A 23,389-nucleotide genomic window follows, 5' to 3' on the forward strand; every position below is an offset into this window, starting at 1 on the left:
ATTGTGATTAGGAGGATGGAGGGTTAGTGCTGAGCATCTTGAATAACAGGATGGTGGATAGGGTGAGAAGTAGGTGGGGAGTCGATACTCAGTATGCAGGAGGAAATTGGTGTTAAGCAGCCTGAATGATGAGGTGGTGAGCAGCTGCCGGGACTGGAGATACTATGGTGTATGTGAGAAGGTGTTATGATAAAATATGGGAGTTAATGCTGGGGTAGCAGCAAGTTAAAGTAGTGTGGATTGGATGAATGGACTATAAGGGGGATAGAAAGCTGGCTAGATTGTCGGGCTCAACGGGTAGTGATCAACGGCTCGATGTCTCGTTGGCATCCGGTATCAAGCGGAGTGCCCCAGGGGTTGGTCCTGGGGCTGGTTTTGTTCAACTTCTTTATTAATGATCTGGATGATGGGATGAATTGCACCCTCAGCAAGTTCGCAGATGACACTAAGCTGAGGGGAGAGATAAATACACTGGAGGGTAGGGATAGGGTCCAGAGTGACCTAGAGTCTGGAGGACTGGGCCAAAAGAAATCTTATGAGGTTCGACAAGGACAAGTGCAGAGTCCTGCACTTAGGAAGGAAGAATCTCATGCACCGCTACAGGCTGGGGACCAACTGGCTAAGCAGCAGTTCTGCAGAAAAAGACCTGGAGATTACAGTGGATGAGAAGCTAGATATGAGTCAGCAGTGTGCTCTTGTTGCCAAGAAGGCTAACGGCATATTGGGCTGTATTAGTAAGAGCATTGCCAGCAGATCGAGAGAAATGATTATTCCCCTCTATTCGGCACTGGTGAGGCCACACCCGGAGTATTGTGTCCAGTTTTGGTCCCCCACTACAGAAGAGATGTGGACAAATTGGAGAGAGTCCAGTGGAGGGCAACGAAAATGATTAGGGGCCTGACTTACAAGATGATGCTGAGGGAACTGGGGTTATTTAGTCTGCAGAAGGGAAGAGTGAGGGGGGATTTGATAGCAGCCTTCAACTACCTGAAAGGTGGTTCCAAAGGGGATGGAGCTAGGCTGTTCTCCGTGATAGCAGATGACAGAACGAGGAGTAATGGTCTCAAGTTGCAGTGGGGGAAGTCTAGGTTGGATATCAGGAAACATTATTTCCTCGGAGGGTGGTGAAGCACTGGAATGGGTTACCTAGGGAGGTAATGGAATCTCCATCCTTAGGGGTTTTTAAGGCCCGGCTTAACAAAGCCTTGGCTGAGATGATTTAGTTGGGATTGGTCCTGCTTTGAGCAGGGGGTTGGACTAGATGACCTCCTGAGGTCTCTTCCAACCCTAATATTCTATGATTCTATGTTTCTAAGAGGGCTGGATATACTGTTGTGTGTGGGGATTGCTTGCTGATATGGTGCAGGATTGGAGGTGGTTTTTTTGCGCGGGGGGGGGAGGGAGTTGGTATAGTTGGATGGAGATGCTTTGAAGGGGCTACAGGGGTGTGTGTGTGTGGGTGTATTAGTGTTGGAATGGGGTGTTGGAGCTGCTGTTGTGTGTGTGTGTGAGATTGGAGGTGCAGTGATGGGTCAATGCGGGACTAGAGGATTGGAGGAGCTGAGGTGTGTATAGGGTGGTGGAAGTGCAGTGACAGGCGGGGTGAGTGTGGAGCTGGGGGGTTTAAGGTGTTGGGGTGGGGAGGTTGGAGGTGCTAGTGTTTGGGGTGGGGTTGGAAGTGCAGTGACAGGTAGGGATCAGTGCGGGGCTGGAGGGTGGAAGTTGTTGGGGTGAGGAGGGAGGTTGGAAGTGCAGTGACAGGTGGGTTCAGTGCGGGGCTGGGGATGCACAAGGGGTGGAGGTGCTGGGGCTGCCTGGGGGTGGGGTTAGAGGTCAGGTGTCACTGTGGGGGGGGGCTTGGTGCTGGAGGGGAGTGAGGTGGTGGGGGGTGGGGTTAGAATGGGGCGTCACTGTGGGGGGGCTTGGTGCTCGGGGGGGTGAAGTGGGGGCGGGGTTAGAATGGGGCGTCACTGTGGGGGGGCTTGGTGCTCGGCAGGGGGTGAAGGTGCTGGGGGGCAGGGTTAGAATGGGGTGTCACTGTGGGGGGGCTTGGTGCTCGGCGGGGGGGTGAAGGTGCTGGGGGGCGGGGTTAGAATGGGGCGTCACTGTGGGGGGGCTTGGTGGTGGGGGGCGGGGTTAGAATGGGGCGTCACTGTGGGGGGGCTTGGTGGTGGGGGGCGGGGTTAGAATGGGGCGTCACTGTGGGGGGGCTTGGTGGTCGGGGGGCGGGGTTAGAATGGGGCGTCACTGTGGGGGGCTTGGTGGTCGGGGGCGGGGTTAGAATGGGGCGTCACTGTGGGGGGGCTTGGTGGTCGGGGGGCGGGGTTAGAATGGGGCGTCACTGTGGGGGGGCTTGGTGGTGGGGGGCGGGGTTAGAATGGGGCGTCACTGTGGGGGGGCTTGGTGGTCGGGGGCGGGGTTAGAATGGGGCGTCACTGTGGGGGGGCTTGGTGGTCGGGGGCGGGGTTAGAATGGGGCGTCACTGTGGGGGGGGCTTGGTGGTCGGGGGGCGGGGTTAGAATGGGGCGTCACTGTGGGGGGGCTTGGTGGTCGGTGGCGGGGTTAGAATGGGGCGTCACTGTGGGGGGGCTTGGTGGTCGGTGGCGGGGTTAGAATGGGGCGTCACTGTGGGGGGGCTTGGTGGTCGGGGGCGGGGTTAGAATGGGGCGTCACTGTGGGGGGGCTTGGTGGTGGGGGGCGGGGTTAGAATGGGGTGTCACTGTGGGGGGGCTTGGTGGTCGGGGGCGGGGTTAGAATGGGGTGTGACTGTGGGGGGGCTTGGTGGTCGGGGGGCGGGGTTAGAATGGGGTGTCACTGTGGGGGGGCTTGGTGGTCGGTGGCGGGGTTAGAATGGGGCGTCACTGTGGGGGGGCTTGGTGGTCGGGGGCGGGGTTAGAATGGGGCGTCACTGTGGGGGGGCTTGGTGGTGGGGGGCGGGGTTAGAATGGGGTGTCACTGTGGGGGGGCTTGGTGGTCGGGGGCGGGGTTAGAATGGGGTGTGACTGTGGGGGGGCTTGGTGGTCGGGGGGCGGGGTTAGAATGGGGTGTCACTGTGGGGGGGCTTGGTGGTCGGGGGCGGGGTTAGAATGGGGTGTCACTCTGAGTGTGTGTGTGGAGGGCTGGGGGTGCTTTCGGCGGAGGGGGATGGGGATGGGGTGGCGGTTGCACAGCAGGAGGGGCGGCGTGCGCTCCGCACCATGGAGACGGGCGCGCAGGATTCGCGTCAGGCCCGCGCCGCCGCGAGTCCTTGAGCCAGGCTCTGACAGAGTCTCTGGCGCGGCCGCCGCCGGGAGCGTGCGCGGGACCCGTGAGTAGTCGGGGTGCGGGGAGCCGCAGGGGCGGAGAGACGCGTCTGGGGCGGGCTTCCCGGTGCAGGGTGAGTAGGAGGGTTTCCTAACTGGCAGGAAGGAGCGGGAGGCTGCACGCGGTAATAACGTGGGGGCCCAGGGCGAAGGGGGTACAGTGTTGGGGATGGCGCACGGGTGGGTGGGGCGGTACTAGTGTGGGGGTCCCAGGGCAGATGGCGGGCGGAGGTGGGGGGAGGGTGCAGAGGGATAGTGTGTGTTTGGGGGGGGGCGTTGCAGAGGTGGGTGGGGGCGGTGTGGCGCAAGGGACTAGCGTGGGTGGGGGCAGTGCAGAGATGGGTGGGGGCGGTGTGGCACAGGGGAATAGTGTGTGTGGGGGTTGCAGAGGTGGGTGGGGGCGGTGTGGCACAGGGGAATAGTGTGTGGGGGGGTTGCAGAGGTGGGTGGGGGCGGTGTGGCGCAAGGGACTAGCGTGGGTGGGGGCAGTGCAGAGATGGGTGGGGGCGGTGTGGCACAGGGGAATAGTGTGTGGGGGGGTTGCAGAGGTGGGTGGGGGCGGTGTGGCACAGGGGAATAGTGTGTGGGGGGGTTGCAGAGGTGGGTGGGGGTGGTGTGGCGCAAGGGACTAGCGTGGGTGGGGGCAGTGCAGAGATGGGTGGGGGCGGTGTGGCACGGGAATAGTGTGTGGGGGGGTTGCAGAGGTGGGTGGGGGCGGTGTGGCGCAAGGGACTAGCGTGGGTTGGGGCAGTGCAGAGATGGGTGGGGGCGGTGTGGCACAGGGGAATAGTGTGTGGGGGGGTTGCAGAGATGGGTGGGGGTGGTGTGGCACAGGGGAATAGTGTGTGGGGGGGTTGCAGAGATGGGTGGGGGCCCTGTGGCACAGGGGAATAGTGTGTGGGGGGGGTTGCAGAGGTGGGTGGGGGCCCTGTGGCACAGGGGAATAGTGTGTGTGGGGGGGTTGCAGAGGTGGGTGGGGGTGGTGTGGCACAAGGGACTAGCTTGGGTGGGGGCAGTGCAGAGATGGGTGGGGGCGGTGTGGCACAGGGGAATAGTGTGTGGGGGGGTTGCAGAGGTGGGTGGGGGCGGTGTGGCGCAAGGGACTAGCGTGGGTGGGGGCAGTGCAGAGATGGGTGGGGGCGGTGTGGCACAGGGGAATAGTGTGTGGGGGGGTTGCAGAGGTGGGTGGGGGCGGTGTGGCACAGGGGAATAGTGTGTGGGGGGGTTTCAGAGGTGGGTGGGGGCGGTGTGGCACAGGGGAATAGTGTGTGGGGGGGTTGCAGAGGTGGGTGGGGGCCCTGTGGCACAGGGGAATAGTGTGTGGGGGGGTTGCAGAGGTGGGTGGGGGTGGTGTGGCGCAAGGGACTAGCGTGGGTGGGGGCAGTGCAGAGATGGGTGGGGGCGGTGTGGCACGGGAATAGTGTGTGGGGGGGTTGCAGAGGTGGGTGGGGGCGGTGTGGCGCAAGGGACTAGCGTGGGTTGGGGCAGTGCAGAGATGGGTGGGGGCGGTGTGGCACAGGGGAATAGTGTGTGGGGGGGGTTGCAGAGATGGGTGGGGGCCCTGTGGCACAGGGGAATAGTGTGTGGGGGGGTTGCAGAGGTGGGTGGGGGCCCTGTGGCACAGGGGAATAGTGTGTGTGTGGGGGTTGCATAGGTGGGTGGGGGTGGTGTGGCGCAAGGGACTAGCTTGGGTGGGGGCGGTGTGGCACAAGGGAATAGCGTGGGTGGGTATGGGGGATAGTTTATCTAGTGGGTGTGGGGGATGTGTGCAGGGGGTAGAGGCATGGGGGTATAGTGGGAAGGCATGGAGGGTGCAGGGGAAGATAGTGTGTGTTGGTGGGGGGGTTGGTTATGGGTCGCTTCTGTCTTTTCTGTAGGCCTGGAATAGGATGAAGCATTCACTGAGCTGCAGAGATTCAGGCTGTACTCTGAACTGGAAGATTGGAATTAGAGGCTGGGAGCCCTATTAAGATTGTTTTTTCTTTGCCTTCTCACGCACCTTTATGCTCACTCCCTTCCAGACCAATGGAGCCACAAACCTTTATTGCACCTTGCTGATTTTGTCATATCCGTTCCTCAGTTCCACGTGAGCTTCAGAGGACAGTGCAGTTTCATTGCCATTATGGTCTGCTCCTCCTCCAACATTGCCTCAGCGCAGTCCGCTTGGCAATATGCCCCTCTATTGCTCAGGGACATTCTACACCACATATTTGTGCTCAGTGTTTGTAGTTTTATTTTTAGCAGATCTTTTGTATTTTTACTCCATGCTGATTCACTTTAGATTGACATATTTATTGTAGCTGGTTTAGAGCATAAGCTGTTTAATGGGGTTTAGGTGCTGGAAGAATTTTTTTCTCTGTAGATTTATGTATGAAATTGCCATTGCTTCAATAGCTTTTTATTTCTAGTGTTTGTCTTCAAGTGATTGTGTATACACACAAATGTGACCAAGGTGACCGAGAAGTGAATTAGGGGACATATCTTTCTGAATATGTATGAGCATCGTATTTGTATTTATGGGTTACTTAGAGTATTAGTGTGTTTAAGACCCAGTAAAGCAAATAAAGGTCCTGAACCTGCAAAGATCTATTCACGTGTACCTTTTTGTACTCACAATGTGTAAAGTTAAGCCAAAGGGCCTAATCCTGTAAAATGCCAGAATTTAAAATTTTAATTTAAGTTGAGAATTTTGTGCATGGAGTGCTTGCAGGATGGATCCAGGGTTGACTGTTGTTTAGAATCATAGAAATGTAGGGTTTAAAGGGACCACCAGACTTCATCTAGTTCATTTCCCTGTGCTGAGGCTGGTTGATTGCCTGGGATTAAATGAAGTAAAATTTTGGGTTAGTGATTTTAGTCTCTGCAAACATTTATATACCAGAATATGCCCATTGAGTTCAGTGGAGAGTACTCCTACAGGTATTTGCATGATCTGGGCTTTGAAATATTTCTCTGTGGTAATAAATGAAAGAATTAGCATCCTCTCTTAATACTGTATACATATTGAATATAAATTGATATTTTATGAAATATATCTCACAATTTGTAGTGAATACTACTACTTGATTTCAGAATGTCCGAGTTGTGCAAATGCTCATTGTAACACTCTCTTAATGCTTTTGACTTATTGGCTTATTAATCTTTCATGGAGTGATATGAACTAAATTTATTAGATTGATGATGAAATATTTTATTTCAAAAGGATTATCTTAATGCAGGCTTCTCCACATGCAATGTGGGCTTGTGTTGGATTTTTAATATTTTTTTTATTGCGTGCCAGTAATGAGTTTGGAATTATACATGCACATATAGCATGAACCTTGCCCCAAGGAGTTTTAAATCTAGTTTCAACACTTAATCTAGCTCAGACACATGCAATACACTGGCTGGTGGTGCAAGGAGAAAACATTTCTGAAAGACTTTATAGAAGAAAGATGTTCCCAGGAGTCAATTTATAAAAGAGGAATGTTGTATAGTATAAGAGGAGTGTGAGTAACTTCTTGAGCAAAGGTATCCTTTGGGTCAGTACAAGGCAGTATGGGCAAGGTGTTAATAGGTCTCTTCATCTAGACATACTGAGTATGCTATTTTGTCCATTTACTGTGTTGGTACAGCTGCTTGTACCAAAACCTGAGAGAGTCAATCTGGAACTTTGCAGGATATGCATTGATACAGGAAACCAATTTATGATGAATTATTTAGAATTGTAAATTACCCTTCACAAAAATATGCATTTTGCCTTTTAGCCCATGGTCTTAAATTTGTCCTGTGTCATGGATGAGGCTGCTTTGTCCCTTGGAACAATAGATGTTTCCTATTTGGCCTCTTCAGCAGAATATGCTGTCACTAGATGTAAGCACTCCAGTGAAGAATGGGTAAGTAAAAATATGGATGTAAGTCCTTAAGATTTGCTTTATTTTTCCTTAAAGTATAAGATAGAATTTTCTTTTTTCTTTTTTTCTTTTTCTTTTCATGAGGAGTGAGGATAAGAATGTTATCTCCTATGTACATTACACAATTTCTTCCAGTACTTGGCTTAGAAATTGGTGATGAACCAAGAGTATAATGCTGTTGCAGAGACCGGTATTGCTAGGCAGTAGAATGCCTTCATTTTGTCAGGCATAGAAAGAAATGGTGTTAACATCCTTAGAGCCTCATGGTATATTTATTAATAGTTTTATATAGCTCTTGAAATGGTTTCTTAGAAGTGCTGGAGGGAGCTTGGTGGGCATTAATGGGGAGGCTTTTGTAGTTGTGCAGGCTGTTGTGGAAAAGGATTCAGGATTTGGAATATACAAAGTGGGCAGTGAACAGAGTAGGTTGGGAGGAGCATAAGGAGCAGCATGGGTGTAGGAGGAGATGATGTAGCAATGCAGGCAGGGTGGAATTGTGCAGTGCTCTAAAGATGAGAAGTTTGAACTTGGAACTTGATACGAAAGAAGAGTTGGAAACATGGTCAGAGTTGAGAGAAAGGATGTTGATTTTGGCAGCTGTGTGTTTTGGATCCAACTAGAGGTGGAGGAGATAGGAGGGAACAGGCTACAGTAAATGAGAAAAGATTATGAGAGTGGGGATAATGGCATGCACGAGATGGGAAGGAAGAGATTTTGTAGAGAAAGTAGTAGCAGGTTTTAGCAAGGGCCTAAATGTGAGGGTTTTGACATAAAGGTTTTGAGCTTGGATGGTGACCGTTTGGTGGTGGTATTGGTAGTAGATGGGGCTGGTGAAGGGACAGCATTTTGGTGCTTATTTCGTTTCTGAAAAAAACTCTTTAGGGTAGGAACATTAGCCAATTCAGGCTATTACCTGTTGAACATTTCAATTTTTAATATGAATTTTTGCCTTGCTTTTGACTTTCTGGTTGTTTCTGAATGATGTGGTTTTCTAGTTGAGTATATGATAACCCACGTTTAGGATTTCTAACAGGTATGCTGCATTGAAGGTACTGGCTGCAATCTGCTTTGCTTCCCTTTCATGTGTCATTTTTAACATATATGGGCTTATTTTGTTTTCTCTCTTTTGGTTATATGGTTGCTCTTTATATCAATATTATAACAGATGACTTTGTAATTCCATTGAGTACAATGGTCCTGAACCAGCATCCACAGGCAAGTAATATTCCCATTGATTTCAGTGGGAATTATGCATGTTTAATTATGCATGCTACTGTAGTTAAGAATGGCATGGTTTGTTTTTCTAATTAATCAAATAAAAGAAAACTCCAGCTTTCTTGTTACTGATTCCCTGTACTTGGGAATCTTTAAAAATCAGCCTGAGGAATTAGGCTTTCGTACAGTAGTTATTTTTGCTTATTACTTTTCATATGGCTGTTGAAACATAACCTATAAGGACTGTAAAATTGGTGAAGTTCTTATACGTTCAGTCATCTTACAATTTTAAAATGACATTGTCCGGCAATGAATTAAAATTCAGATTTCCTTGATTACATTATGAACGACTCTGAATTATTAAAATGACATCTGATTTACTGTTCACTATACTTTGTTAACTTTTTACTCTTCTCTCATTTCTGAAAATGAAAATATACTGGTTAATTTCTCATCTGTTTCTAGTTAGCTTATGTCAATTTCATTTTCAGCTTTGCAGGCATCAGTACAATAATGCAGTGTTAGGGATGTAAATAGTGCAGCAGAATGTAGGGGTTTTTTTGGTATCAGTTGGAATTTTAGAAAAAAAAATTACGGAAACATTTCTATTGGCCTTAGGTTTAAAAAAATAAGTTGGGCCTGGTAGTATCCCTAAAGTCTTTAAATTCTCAGTAGTGGATAATTGTCATTTTTGTGCTAGGGAGAGTGCAATTCGAGGCCTACTGTCTTCCGATCTGCGACTTTAAAATGGAAAGAGACACTACTGAGCAGAAAAAGGCCATTTGTGGGACGCTGTTGCTACATGTGTACTCCCCAAAGCCGGGTAAGAAGATTATGAACTGGATTATGTTTGACAATAAGAAGTTGAAATGTGATTACAGTGTATTGGAGTTTCAGTAGTTTCCTCACTTTCAGAATTAAGATCACAGTGTTGTTAATCTATACAGGGAGGTTGATTGTTACTTCTCTTTTGTTTGCTTGGTAGTTAAGATTACCTTTCCTAAAACATTGTCATAAAATTTGGAGATGGAAAAGACCTTTTGTGATGTCTTGTCTGTCTGTCTGTCTTCCAGTGCAGAATTCCCTGCACTAAATTCTGTTTGAGAACTAGTGTTTGAATTTTGTGAAAAACTCATTTGCTGTGCAAGATTATTTAAAATACATGTTACTGATGTAAATTTAATGCTCATGAAAGGTATTAATCTCCAAAAATGAAATCTTAACGTTCACTCTGAATCCATAGAATAACTACAGTCTGACCATTGGTCTTGAAAGCTTCTCGTATTCTCCAATATGTTTCACCACTGACTTGAAGGAACCACAAGTAGGTTTGAGAAGACAATTGAGTTTTCAGACCCAGACAATTCTTGGCTTTTCTGCTGAGCCTGGCAACAACAAGTGCCAGATGTAGTAGTTTTTGTGATGTTTTGTCCCTTGGAGCAGTATCAAGATGCTCAAGTAACAGATGATCTGCAAGATGACTTCAAAAAGTGTTTTGCCAAACTTTTAAACTATAGTGAATGAGCTTCCTTTGAAGGTGTGATTGTGTGAAATGGTACATTTTTACTTGTCAGATATGTACTCTCTTTTGTTCAATTATATTTCATAGATTCACAGAGTTTAAGGCCAGAAGGGACCATTAGATTATCTGATTCTACTCTGACCTCCTCTGTGTTACAGGTCCCTAAATTTTACCCAGTTACCCCTGTAGTGAGGCCAGTAACTTGTGTTTGGCTATAGTAAGTATTTGTTGAGTTCAGTGACAAAAGAACACTTTTGCTTCTGTTAACTCCTGCCACCAGAGTAGGAATGGTCAATAACGACAAATGGATACAGGGGATAAAACCCCAAATGCATTGTAGAGAACTATCCTTGGTAGGATATGGGGAACAATATAAGGACCTAGATAAATTGATTCCACCTCCTGTGTACACGTAGGGGTTTTGTGCCTCATATGTTTTTGCAATGCTTTTGTAACTTGCCATATCAAAAATATTTTTGGATTTTGTTTAGTCTGTGGAGCCAGTTTAGTTCTGAGAGTGAACTGATTTCTTTTCTGGCTCAAGCATCAAACTTGTTGTTGATGATCCATTTGTAGGGCCACTTAATCCCATTTTCTTTGAATTATGCCCTTAGTTATACCTGTGCTGCCCCACTAAAACTACTGCGGTTGCTTAGGTGTAAATGAGGGCAAAATTCAAGGACTCTGCCGGGGGGGGTTACATAGCCATGATCTCCTTAGTCATACCTAATGTGATGGAATACATATGGAACACCTCAGTGCTGTTTTTATAGTCCCTTTTCTGATGAGAATCTCAGTTTAAAGTTAAATTTGAAAAGGAAGGGGTAAATACTAGATCTGTTGACACAAATCCAGTGATTTTTTTTTTTTGAGGTTGGCTTTTCATGCTACATATGATTTGAGGGGAATACCTGCAGCAGAGTGTTTTATGTCCTTTGCAAATTGTATTGTAGCAATGCATTGAAAGGTGGCTGTGGTATCAGACACCCTTTTGTTAACCTCAGAGCATAATTGTACAATACACTTGTTGCTTAATGTTCTAGAAGGGAAATAAATAGATATTTTTATATTATCTTTTATAGCATTTTCATCAGTAGCTCTTGTGCTTTACAAAGGAGGTCAGTATCATTATCCCCATTTTATAGATGAGCACAGAGAGGTGAAATGACGTGGCATAGAGAGGTGAAATGACTTCTCCAACAGGCCATTGGCATAGCTGGAAAGAGAACCCAGGTATCCTGAGTCCCAGTCCAGTGCTCTATCCAAAAAGCAACATTGCCACCCAAATACAATAACACTCCCTTCCCTGGTGGTGTTCCTCATTGAGTTCTTTCCCATCCCTGTGTCAGCTACGTTCATGAATCTTTCTCTGAACTCATAAATTGTTTGTCTGGGTTGGCAATACAACAACAACAAAAGGCAACTTGTTATCTGTGTGATGACTTGCTTTATTGGCATCTTCTGTTTAGGGTGGGAGGTGATAAGTGACTTGAGTGTGCTGTGAATCTCTTCTTGAATGAGTTCTCACTTCCCAGGACCTGAATGATTCATATACACGTATTTATTTTTACATAGCAAATCACAGGAATGCAGGTTTTGTACTTGTTACAGCAAATGTCTAGATTTGAGAGAGGATCACCTTCAGTTCGTGACTGTCAAAATGGGCTACAGTACTAACTATAAACCTTCTCATGCAGATGCTGTGCTTGAGCCAGAGGGTTTGACTGGGGTAAGGTTTATATGGTGTATCTCCTGCTTACACCAGGTGTGAATCTGACCTCAAGTTCCAGTCTGAAGCATCACTTCATTATTTGTCTTTGCACAAGTGCTGGTTTATGTAGTTTGCTCATAATACAATATTCTGGCTTTGTAGATGGACCCTGGGCCTAAACTCTGACTGTTTTTGAACAGCTCATGACCTGCATCTATCTTCTGGTATTCTATAACACCCATTGCTTTCCCATTTAAGTGATTAGACTGGTTAGACAAGTTTGGATTAAACTAACCTTTATTTTGTTTTTCTGTGGTTTTCACTGGCTGGCAGTGTTACCCATGCTAAAAAAGTGAGGGTTATTTCCCTTCTGTTTAGGAACGTGCATTTACTTATACCCCCGCTCATTACGTATCCTGATCTTCATCCACTTCCAAGTGGGAGGCACTGTTGAGTTTTCTAGGTGCAGTAAAGTATCATGGATGAACTGAATGGGCGCTAAATGTGGCCTGAGTAAAGGTCTGGGAGATAGGGCCTCCTGAGTTTAAATCTCAGCTCTGGTACTGGTTTATTTTGTACTCATCAACAAGTCACATAACACTTCTGCCTCTGTTTCTTTATCTTCATATTTGAAGAGGAAAAAGAATTTACGTTATTGTTAATGTGAAGAAACGACCATTATTTTATAAGGAAAAAGTCTTCCAATTATTTCTTTTCTCTCATTTTGTTTTGGTAGGATAAACTTTTCAATGCTAGTATCCCTTCTTTGGGCCTACGCAATGTCATCTATATCAATGAAACGCACACAAGGTAAGTTAAACTATTTCCAGCATAATTAATGACATTTTCTTTGTCTTTCTAACTTACTGGATCTCTTGGCAGAGAAACCACCAAGAAAGATTTAACAACCTCATGAGGGCTAGAATGCTTTCTTGGTACGCTTGAATCTGTGCTGAATTTACAGCGGCAATAAAACCTATAGTCTGTCTTGGCACGCTGCTAACTACAGACAGTGTGTGCAAACTGCTTGTATATTTCAGAGCAGTCCCAAGGTTGTCTACTTACATTGACTGCATATAAGGAGTGTGAAGATGGCACGTAGTCTGCGTAAAGTAAAGCAGATGTCAATCGCCATTGACTTTAATGCATTGGGGTGTGAGTCACAATGTGCGTGTCCCACAGATATTGATTTGAATGGGTAAGCATGTATCCCTGTATTAAAGATGAAAGCAGCAATAGATTAAAGATGAAAGTGGCCTCTGCATCCTTGGGTTGACTGTGTGACTGAAGGCTGCATTGTTGAATTTGTCAATTTGGCCCACAGCCTACACTTTGGCCACTGTTGGTATACATAGGAAAATAGCAGTTATAGGTTGAACCTGTCCTTCCATGATAGCAAAGTACAGCTCTTTGATATGTGTGTTTAAGGTATTTAACTGGATAATGCATTTTTGTTCTGTTTTTATAGTTTTGTCCTGGGGTAATGATACTTTCATTTTGAAGTAAATGAAAATGTTTCTGTGTTCTGCCTGCCTGCAAAGTTGATTCTCCTGATATCATAATTAACGTAAGATTCTGTAGTATTCATTGTAGATTCAGAACAAACAGAGACAGGCTAATAGACTGGAGGAAACGAGCCAAAATGTCTGAGTGAAAGAAAGACAGTGTTGTGTTGTACTTGAGAGAGAGAGAGAGGGAAGGCCTGGCGGTTAATACTGGAGATTACTGTCTATTGATTTAATTGATTATTTTTTGTGTGTGTCATCAGTGGTCTAGAATACTGAAAACCTTTTGAAATGCTGTTTAAAATAAAATAAAAAAAATAGGTCAAATCCTTGAACGGTCTTGATAGCTCATGGTTTTGTAAAATAGGAATGTAAAACCAGTTGATTCATCGAACCATTTTTCCTTAAACCACAAAATGTGCTTAACTCACAGTGCAGTTGTAGTGAACGTGTAAATGATTTTTTGAAGTTCCATATTTAATCTCTCAGTAACTTTCATACCACATTTGCTCATTTTCAAAATTAAAAAAGTGATTTTTCTAACTGCTAGTGAACAGTGACTATATTCACAGATTTTAATGAATGCATATTTTGTTTGTAGTTTAGCCTACCACTTTAAGTTCCTTTGGAACTCTTGAATGAATACCATCCAGTAACAACTTATTTATTTATCATTTTGTTTCAGCCCCTCTTCCTTTTGACAGTGTAGTATTTCCCTTGAATTTAGTATTGTACTGAAATGGAATTCTCAGCCAGTCTGATTCGAAGGGTGCTAGACAGTTATTGATTCCTAACTACAGTTTTTTCCCGCAGTAAATCCTTGTGCTCTGATTGGTTGCAGATACCTAATTTACATAATATACAGTTTCTCACTATGTATACAGTATGCAGTTTTCTCTGTCTGACAGCCATTTAGAGAGTAGAGATTTGCATGATTATTATTTCTAAGCCTCATAGTGAATGTGCTAATATTTGACAGGCTTCTGTGATATTTCTGTGCTGATCTGATGACTTACTCACAATAACCAAGCTGTTTGATAGCAACAAACGTCCCTTCTCAACTTTTCCCTTAAAATCAATTCGGATTGGGCATATGACTGGTCCAAAAATAATTGGTCAATTGACTGGTCGAATATTGTCAAATATGGTCAAATATTTTAAAGTGCTAATTTATTAGAACAGTAAGACAAAAGAGTAAGACTTTATGGTCTACAGTAGGCATAGCATTTTATTTATATATATAATATATATACACACGCGCGCTCACTCTATGCCTAATTTTTAAAAAAAAAAAGTTACTTGTTTCACATTTTTCGGAGTGAAAATAACTCAATGAAATGAAGTTCTAAAAAATTAAAGAATGGCTCCATGATGCAATCAGAAATGTAGGCTGCTGATCAGGGCATTCTTGGGTGAATATTTGACCATAGTGAAATATGTGGTCAGTTGACCATTTTGTCAAGCCTAATACGAATTTTTTTATAAAAACCTCTCAAAGAATTTTTTTTTTAGAAAGGAAAAGCAATGAAAATGCAGTTGCCAAACAACTGAGAAAGTGCTTTAAAATATTAAAAAAACCTTTAACCTATTTTCTTTTCTTCCTTGTCCACAGTTTAGCAAGGCTTTTATCTCCAAAATAACTGTTTGCAAATTCCTAGAATTGTTACAATGCAAACAGGCATATATGTGCATTAAAACAAAACAAAATATCTTGTTAATAATTATAGGAGGAGGTGGCAGGAACCCCTATCTTTAGGTTGAGGATTGACACGTGACTCAGGCAGCTTTGAAAAATGTCAGCCTCGATCTTTTTATAAAAATGTTGACGAATGTTAGCTGGATTTATGCTGCTCACAGCAAGGTCACTGATTTGCTTAAAACTTGGCACTGGGTGAATTGTGTATTCTGACCTGGCAGACAGCCGAAATGTATGTAAGTTCTGAGATGTAACCAAGGAAAATACCGCAGATATGTTCTTTTGTGGCAATTTTTTTATGATTGAGTGAAAATGTTATGACACCAGCCTCCCATAAGTTTGTTGCTTCAGTTTGGGTTTCTTCCCACGTATCTTGTGATATATATCTATTCTGTCTGTAACACTGTTAATTTTCTGATATAGTAGAAAATACAGAAGCTATGAGGTAGCTGTTCAAAGAATTTTACCTACTTTTGTAACCTTTTATTGGATGTATGTGAATGTTTGACAATAAAATTATTCTTTTAAAAGCTGACAATGGGACACATTTTTGGGACACATTTTGATGATTATCTTTCTTATGATATAGGTACAGAGGGTGGCTGGCAAGACGGCTCTGTTATGTTCTTTTTGTGCAAGAACGAGATGTGCATAAGAGTATGTTTGCCAACAATGTGACAGAAAATGTGTTGAACTGCAGCAGGTAAGATGTGCTAAATAAGCCAACATTGTTTTTTTTGTGTCTGTTTCCAATTTCATGCATAATATTACATTTAATCAAAGATTGTTACAGAATGACAACACAGCAAATTCTGAAAGCTAGAATATTTAGAATAATAGAAGGTACAGTGTCTGTATGACAGCTCATCCCTCAAATTTAAGCCACATAACTTTTGTATAGAATAGTTATGGGTGGGTGGGGTTTTTACACATCAGCCTCCGTATCTTTGGAGAGACTGCTGCTACAGATACAATAAACTTAATATTAAGGGCTTGTTAACATGGGACATTAGTGCATGGCAAGCAGGTGTGCTATAGGTTCACGTTAACGTCCCATGTGGAAAAGTCCTAAGTATAATAAACTACTATGGAGCCCTTTGCAGCTTTTGTTACCAAGTTCATAGTAGATCTATATAGCTAGGGCCCTACCAAATTCACGGTCCATTATGATCAGTGTCATTTTACGTATTCAGATGTTTAAATCTGAAATTTCATGGTGTTATAATGGTGGGGGTGCAACCCAAAAGGGGATATTTGTGTGTGTGTGGGGTCACAAACCTGTTGTAGAAGACTCATGGGATTGCAACCCTCACTTCTGTGCTGCCTTCAGAGCTGGACTCTGAAGGCAGCAACCATGGAGCTTCCTGCAGCCGCAGAAGGTTCCCGGAGTGGAGATGGGTCTGATCTCCCCCGTGCTGCTGGAAGTGCCCTAGCCAGGGGCAACCATCATAGGCCCTACTCCTTCTAAGCGGTGGATCTATAGTCTATGCTCTCATTCTGTAGTAACTTTTTGAGCTAGTGCTTATAGTTGGATTCCTAATTCACTCAGTTTCTGAGCCGACTTTCATAATATCCAGGAATACTTGCACAAATTTAAGGAATGCTTTGAACATCAGCCATTGATCTGAGAGCTCTCAGACCCTTGCTTTTAAAATTTTATATTCTATAGATGTGTTCTTAGAATGGAGAAACTTATTAAAGGCCAGCACTTGCCATACTCTGTCAAGGGTTAACTTTGATAGCCAGTGAATGATATTTTTGCCTCTGTACTGTATTTATAACTTTCAATATGTTTCTGCAAATCATTGACCAGCTGATACCAGTTTACCCATGGATTGGTCCATTTCATTTTACAAGTATTTAATCGAAACTTAGATGACCATTGAATTTCAGTTTATGGCAAATGAAACGCAAAGCATGTTGATGTGCATTTCTTTCATCTTCCAACTTACTGCAATAATTATACCATAGAACTGCCCTAGTTCATTCCTTCTAGAAACAGTCTATAGCTTAACTCATTTGTTACAGAACTGTCTTGTGTTTTATTTTTAAAATCAGAGTGCAGAAGGCCATTGTAGAGGAGGCTTCTGTATTAAGTGCTGCAGGTACTTGGACAGACCTCAAGGCCATCAGCAAAGTGAAGAAAAAAGCTAGAAGAATTCTCCAAGAAATGGTAGCAAACATCTCACCTGCTTTGATCAGGTAATAACCATAGTTTGGTGAACTATTTTTATGCTTGCCTAGCATCAGGGGAAGGATCTCCAGTCTTTGCCCTTGTACATGAGCACAACAGTCACTTCCTGCCTAAAAATTCCTATTTTATAGCTAACCCTAATGCTACCCCAAAACATGAGGATTATAGGTTTTAGCCTTAAAAAATGAAGTGTAATCATACTCTCATATTGGAACACAAGGAATCTGTGGGCTTTCCAACTTACAAATAGTATGATAAAATTTAAATAAATACACTTTCCCCCCCTGAATTAAGCTCCTTGCTGTCAGCCCCAGGGTACCCTCTATTGTTACTGCCTAAATCAGCTTAAGCATCTTGCTGCAGTAACTTACGATCAATAGTCCATTTAACAATATTTTTCTTTAGTTGTGACTCTTAAGATAGGAATCAAATTTCATGCTTCAGTGTGCAAGCTGATCACGAGAGATGTTAGGAAGGAATTCTCCCTGATTATGCCCCCAACAACTCCACTGACCAGTTGGTGTTGCAAACTCTACATCTCTATGTGACCATATTGGTTATAAAAGCAATACAACAGGAAGGCCACTTTGAATTAAACTTAAAATTCTCTTGGGTTTAACATTTTTCACCCTTAGGTTGACTGGTTGGGTGTTACTGAAATTATTTAACAGCTTCTTTTGGAACATTCAGATCCACAAAGGCCAATTGGAGATGGTCAAAGCAGCCACCAAGGTAAGAAAATTACATAAACTCTTAAAACATGGGGAAACTTCTGATGTTACTTTCACTGGTGTAAATCAGGAGTGACTCCATTGAAGTCAGTGAAGTTATACCAGTCTAAATGAGATCAGAATCAGGCCCCAGTTCAGATCCTGTGCTATCCAGTTCTGTCAACGTACCATTCAGCAGACCTGTCTTTATTAGATAATCCTAGGTACTAGAGATACTGTGCTCTTTCAGCTGTGTGTTCACAGCACCCTAAAAGACCAAGCCAAGTTCTGGTTTTATCTCAAGTTTCAGGATCATTTTTGAGTGTAATGTCTGATGTGACCCACTGTAGAATATTCTCTGTCCCCCCCCCCCCCCCCCAATGCTGATACAGCTGCAGGCTAATAAATTACTAAACTTTTTAAAACTACTTATACATATATTTAGACTTCAAGGAATAACCTGGTCTTCATACTTGTCTGCAAAGTGCCTCACCTACTGCTTGCTTATTTATTTAAATTTATTATAAGCATCCTTTCAAGTTCTACCAGTCCTTACCCCTCCCATTTCACAATATCAATATCCTGAATTTTCTACGCCTTTTATGCAGAATTTACCACAGAAAGGTGCTATATGACCCATACACTATCAAGGAATAAATAATTGCACTGAAATGAGAGAGAGAGGCACCATTGATTTCTAAGGAACTTTACCGGGAGTATTTGGAGACATTGTGCAATATTGCTTAGATAGTATGCAGTGAGAATAAAATGGCAGGTTTTTTCCTTATGTAATCAGTTACCGTGTTAGCATTTTGGAGTACAATGCCTGGGAACATTGCTGCTGATAAAGTTAAGTTACTTTTTTACAAAACAAGTCAACAACCTGTTTACAGTGGAAAATTTTGGCACATCTCAAATAATTGTCGTCATCTTGCATTGATACTGTAAGTCTGAAAAACCTGCTAATGTCATTCTACTGCTCCCTGCAGTGCCTACAGCACAAACACTGGTAGTGCAATTGCCTAGTCTGTTCTCGCTGCTAAAGAAAATAAGTGGAGAAGTGTAAACTGAAATTCTGTCAGTTCTACTAATCTAAGGTGTTACTCGGTAAAGAAAATTTAGAAGACAAAATTCTTCTTCGAGATGTGTCCCTGTGAGTGCTCCACTCCAGATGTAGGTGCGTCTTTGCTCGGAGAGTTTTACCGCAGGGCCCGTATGGGTTGTGCATGCACGTTGCCTGCCTCGTGCGCCGTTGTCTGTTCAAGTGTCGCGTGCACAATCCGGACTCCTCAGTTCCTTCTCAGCTGTCCCCGGCCTGAGACGGAGCGCTGCAGTGCCGTTCATACCTAGTTTTTAGTTTAGGAAATAGTTATTTAGTGTTAGCCAGTTTATACCATTTGTATTTTAGTGCCAAGTTTTTTTTCTTTTCCAAGATCCTCGCAGTGGCAACGGGGCATCTGAGGAAGCCAGGAATAATTATATTTCCTTATCTGGCCGATTGTCTCCTCAAGGTGTACACTCTATTGGAAGCTGTTCACTCCATGCAAACGGCAATAAGCTGTTTTCACAGCCTCAGCCTACAAAGAAATCAATGATAGAACCTACCCAACAGTTGGTATTCAGCTTACGGCCCATGAATGCATACAACTTTTGAGCCACGTGGCAGCATGCACATTTGTAGTCAATTATACGTGTTTGCACATGCACTGCCTGCAGGGATGGCTATCAACAGTGTACAAACCAAACAAGCACAACATGAACATCCGCTTAACAATGTCCCACAAGAGCAAGGAATCATTAACCTGGTGGACTCACCCACCCAACCTGTGCTTGGGGATCCAGTTCACACAGATTCCCCCCCCCCCCCACCTCACAATTGCTCACGACAGATGCCTTCCTCGTGGGGTAGGGGAGCAAACAAGGAACATCGCTCAGCACAGGGGCTATGGTCCACAACAGAGACCAGGTTACATATAAATTTCCTGGAACTTCGCGCTATGCGCAATGCCTGCCTCCACTTCCTACCATTCATACAAAATTAACATGTACGAGTGATGACCGACAACATCACTTGTATGTTTTATATAAACAGGCAGGGGGGGAGCCAGATCCCTTTCACTCTGCTCCGAGGCTATCAAGCTCCGGAATCTACGCATCCGTCACAATATCCACATTTCAGCTGCATTTCTACCTGGCTGCCAGAACACCACAACAGACGAACTCAGCAGATGGTTTCCTCAGGACCACAAATGGGAACAAAGCAACCCAGTACTTCAACATGTATTATGACAGTGGGATCACCCACGTATAGACCTTTTTGCCACAGTCCGCAACAGCAAAAGTCCCCTATTCTGTTCCAGAGCAGCCCTGGGGAAACACTCTTGGAGAGATGCATTCTTAATCAGCTGGATCACTGATCTCCTATATGTGTTTCCACTGATACCACTGCTCCCCAGGGTCATACAGAAAATAAGAACCGATAGAGCCAGAGTCATCCTAATAGCCCCTACGTGACTGAGACAGCAGTGGTACCCCTTCTTGAAATGCATGTCAGCATAGCCCCGATCACTCTTCCCCTGCACCCAGACCTACTTACACAACAGGAGGGACAATTACAGCACCCCAACTTGCAAATGCTACAGCTCAAGGCATGGCTGCTTTATGGCTCTCTCATGATGAGCTAACCTGTTCAGAACAGGTTCAACAGTAGGAAGCTATCTACAAGCTCCACTTACATACACAGGTGGAAGAGATTCATAACATAGTCAACGAATGGCTACGTAGGTGGTGTCGGAGAGAAGGCTTTGGATTCTTCGACCATGGGATGGTGTTCCAAGAAGGAGTGCTAGGCAGAGACGGGCTCCACTTAACGAAGAGAGGGAAGAGCATCTTCGCGAGCAGGCTGGCTAACCTAGTGAGGAGGGCTTTAAACTAGGTTCACCGGGGGAAGGAGACCAAAGCCCTGAGGTAAGTGGGAAAGCGGGATACCGGGAGGAAGCACAGGCAGGAATGTCTGTGAGGGGAGGGCTCCTGCCTCATTCTGTGAATGAGGGGCGATCAACAGGTTATCTCAAGTGCTTATATACAAATGCACAAAGCCTTGGAAACAAGCAGGGAGAACTGGAGGTCCTGGTGATGACGTGATTGGAATAACAGAGACTTGGTGGGATAACTCACATGACTGGAGTACTGTCATGGATGGTTATAAACTGTTCAGGAAGGACAGGCAGGGCAGAAAAGGTGGGGGAGTAGCACTGTATGTAAGGGAGCAGTATGACTGCTCAGAGCTCCGGTACGAAACTGCAGAAAAACCTGAGTGTCTCTGGATTAAGTTTAGAAGTGTGTGCAACAAGAGTGATGTAGTGGTGGGAGTCTGCTATAGACCACCGGACCAGGGGGATGAGGTAGATGAGGCTTTCTTCCGGCAGCTCACGGAAGCTACTGGATCGCATGCCCTGATTCTCATGGGTGACTTTAATTTTCCTGATATCTGCTGGGAAAGCAATACAGCGGTGCATAGACAATCCAGGAAGTTTTTGGAAAGCGTAGGGGACAATTTCCTGGCGCAAGTGCTCGAGGAGCCAACTAGGGGGGGCGCTTTTCTTGACCTGCTGCTCACAAACCGGGTAGAATTAGTGGGGGAAGCAAAAGTGGATGGGAATCTGGGGGGCAGTGACCATGAGTTGGTTGAGTTCAGGATCCTGACACAGGGAAGAAAGGTAAGCAGCACGATACGGACCCTGGACTTCAGGAAAGCAGACTTCGACTCCCTCAGGGAACGGATGGCCAGGATCCCCTAGGGGACTAACTTGAAGGGGAAAGGAGTCCAGGAGAGCTGGCTGTATTTCAAGGAATCCCTGTTGAGGTTACAGGGACAAACCATCCCGATGAGTCGAAAGAATAGTAAATATGGCAGGCGACCAGCTTGGCTTAATGGTGAAATCTTAGCGGATCTTAAACATAAAAAAGAAGCTTACAAGAAGTGGAAGGTTGGACATATGACCAGGGAAGAGTATAAAAATATTGCTAGGGCATGTAGGAATGTTATCAGGAGGGCCAAAACGCACCTGGAGCTGCAGCTAGCCAGAGATGTCAAGAGTAACAAGAAGGGTTTCTTCAGGTATGTTGGCAACAAGAAGAAAGCCAAGGAATGTGTGGGCCCCTTACTGAATGAGGGAGGCAAACTAGTGACAGAGGATGTGGAAAAAGCTAATGTACTCAATGCTTTTTTTGCCTCTGTTTTCACTAACAAGGTCAGCTCCCAGACTGCTACGCTGGGCATCACAAAATGGGGAAGAGATGGCCAGCCCTCTGTGGAGATAGAGGTGGTTAGGGACTTTTTAGAAAAGCTGGACGTGCACAAGTCCATGGGGCCGGACGAGTTGCATCCGAGAGTGCTGAAGGAACTGGCGGCTGTGATTGCAGAGCCATTGGCCATTATCTTTGAAAACTCGTGGCGAACCGGGGAAGTCCCGGATGACTGGAAAAAGGCTAATGTAGTGCCAATCTTTAAAAAAGGGAAGAAGGAGGATCCTGGGAACTACAGGCCAGTGAGCCTCACTTCAGTCCCTGGAAAAATCATGGAGCAGGTCCTCAAAGAATCAATCCTTAAGCACTTGCATGAGAGGAAAGTGATCAGGAACAGCCAGCATGGATTCACCAAGGGAAGGTCATGCCTGACTAATCTAATCGCCTTCTATGATGAGATTACTGGTTCTGTGGATGAAGGGAAAGCAGTGGATGTATTGTTTCTTGACTTTAGCAAAGCTTTTGACACGGTCTCCCACAGTATTCTTGTCAGCAAGTTAAGGAAGTATGGGCTGGATGAATGCACTACAAGGTGGGTAGAAAGCTGGCTAGATTGTCGGGCTCAACGGGTAGTGATCAATGGCTCCATGTCTAGTTGGCAGCCGGTATCAAGTGGTGTGCCCCAAGGGTCGGTCCTGGGGCCGGTTTTGTTCAATATCTTCATAAATGATCTGGAGGATGGTGTGGATTGCACTCTCAGCAAATTTGCGGATGATACTAAACTGGGAGGAGTGGTAGATACGCTGGAGGGGAGGGATAGGATACAGAGGGACCTAGACAAATTGGAGGATTGGGCCAAAAGAAATCTGATGAGGTTCAATAAGGATAAGTGCAGGGTCCTGCACTTAGGACGGAAGAACCCAATGCACAGCTACAGACTAGGGACCGAATGGCTAGGCAGCAGTTCTGCGGAAAAGGACCTAGGGGTGACAGTGGACGAGAAGCTGGATATGAGTCAGCAGTGTGCCCTTGTTGCCAAGAAGGCCAATGGCATTTTGGGATGTATAAGTAGGGGCATAGCGAGCAGATCGAGGGACGTGATCGTTCCCCTCTATTCGACATTGGTGAGGCCTCATCTGGAGTACTGTGTCCAGTTTTGGGCCCCACACTTCAAGAAGGATGTGGATAAATTGGAGAGAGTCCAGCGAAGGGCAACAAAAATGATTAGGGGTCTGGAACATATGAGTTATGAGGAGAGGCTGAGGGAGCTGGGATTGTTTAGCCTGCAGAAGAGAAGAATGAGGGGGGATTTGATAGCTGTTTTCAACTACCTGAAAGGGGGTTCCAAAGAGGATGGCTCTAGACTGTTCTCAGTGGTATCAGATGACAGAAC

The 23,389-nt window shown here is 45.2% G+C and overlaps 1 protein-coding gene across 5 annotated transcripts in view; it reads left to right on the top strand.

Moving 5' to 3' along the window:
• Positions 1-3,186: 3,186 nt before the first annotated feature.
• GPAM (glycerol-3-phosphate acyltransferase, mitochondrial) overlaps positions 3,187-23,389 on the top strand; it is a 43,872-nt gene continuing 23,669 nt past the window's right edge. The window contains exons 1-7 of one of the 5 annotated variants that reach the window (XM_048857884.2): positions 3,187-3,307; positions 7,049-7,177; positions 9,111-9,233; positions 12,380-12,453; positions 15,434-15,547; positions 16,903-17,046; positions 17,674-17,770. In XM_048857884.2, the coding sequence (XP_048713841.1) occupies positions 7,052-7,177; positions 9,111-9,233; positions 12,380-12,453; positions 15,434-15,547; positions 16,903-17,046; positions 17,674-17,770 (678 nt within the window). In that variant the 5' untranslated portion in view covers positions 3,187-3,307; positions 7,049-7,051. Of the gene's footprint in view, positions 3,428-7,048; positions 7,178-7,289; positions 7,758-9,110; positions 9,234-12,379; positions 12,454-15,433; positions 15,548-16,902; positions 17,047-17,673; positions 17,771-23,389 lie in introns of those variants that run through there. The other 4 variants (XM_048857888.2, XM_048857883.2, XM_048857885.2 and 1 more) reach the window with 4 other exon arrangements.

Source organism: Caretta caretta, chromosome 7 (assembly GCF_965140235.1).
Source record: "Caretta caretta isolate rCarCar2 chromosome 7, rCarCar1.hap1, whole genome shotgun sequence".
Lineage (NCBI taxonomy): Eukaryota > Metazoa > Chordata > Testudines > Cheloniidae > Caretta > Caretta caretta.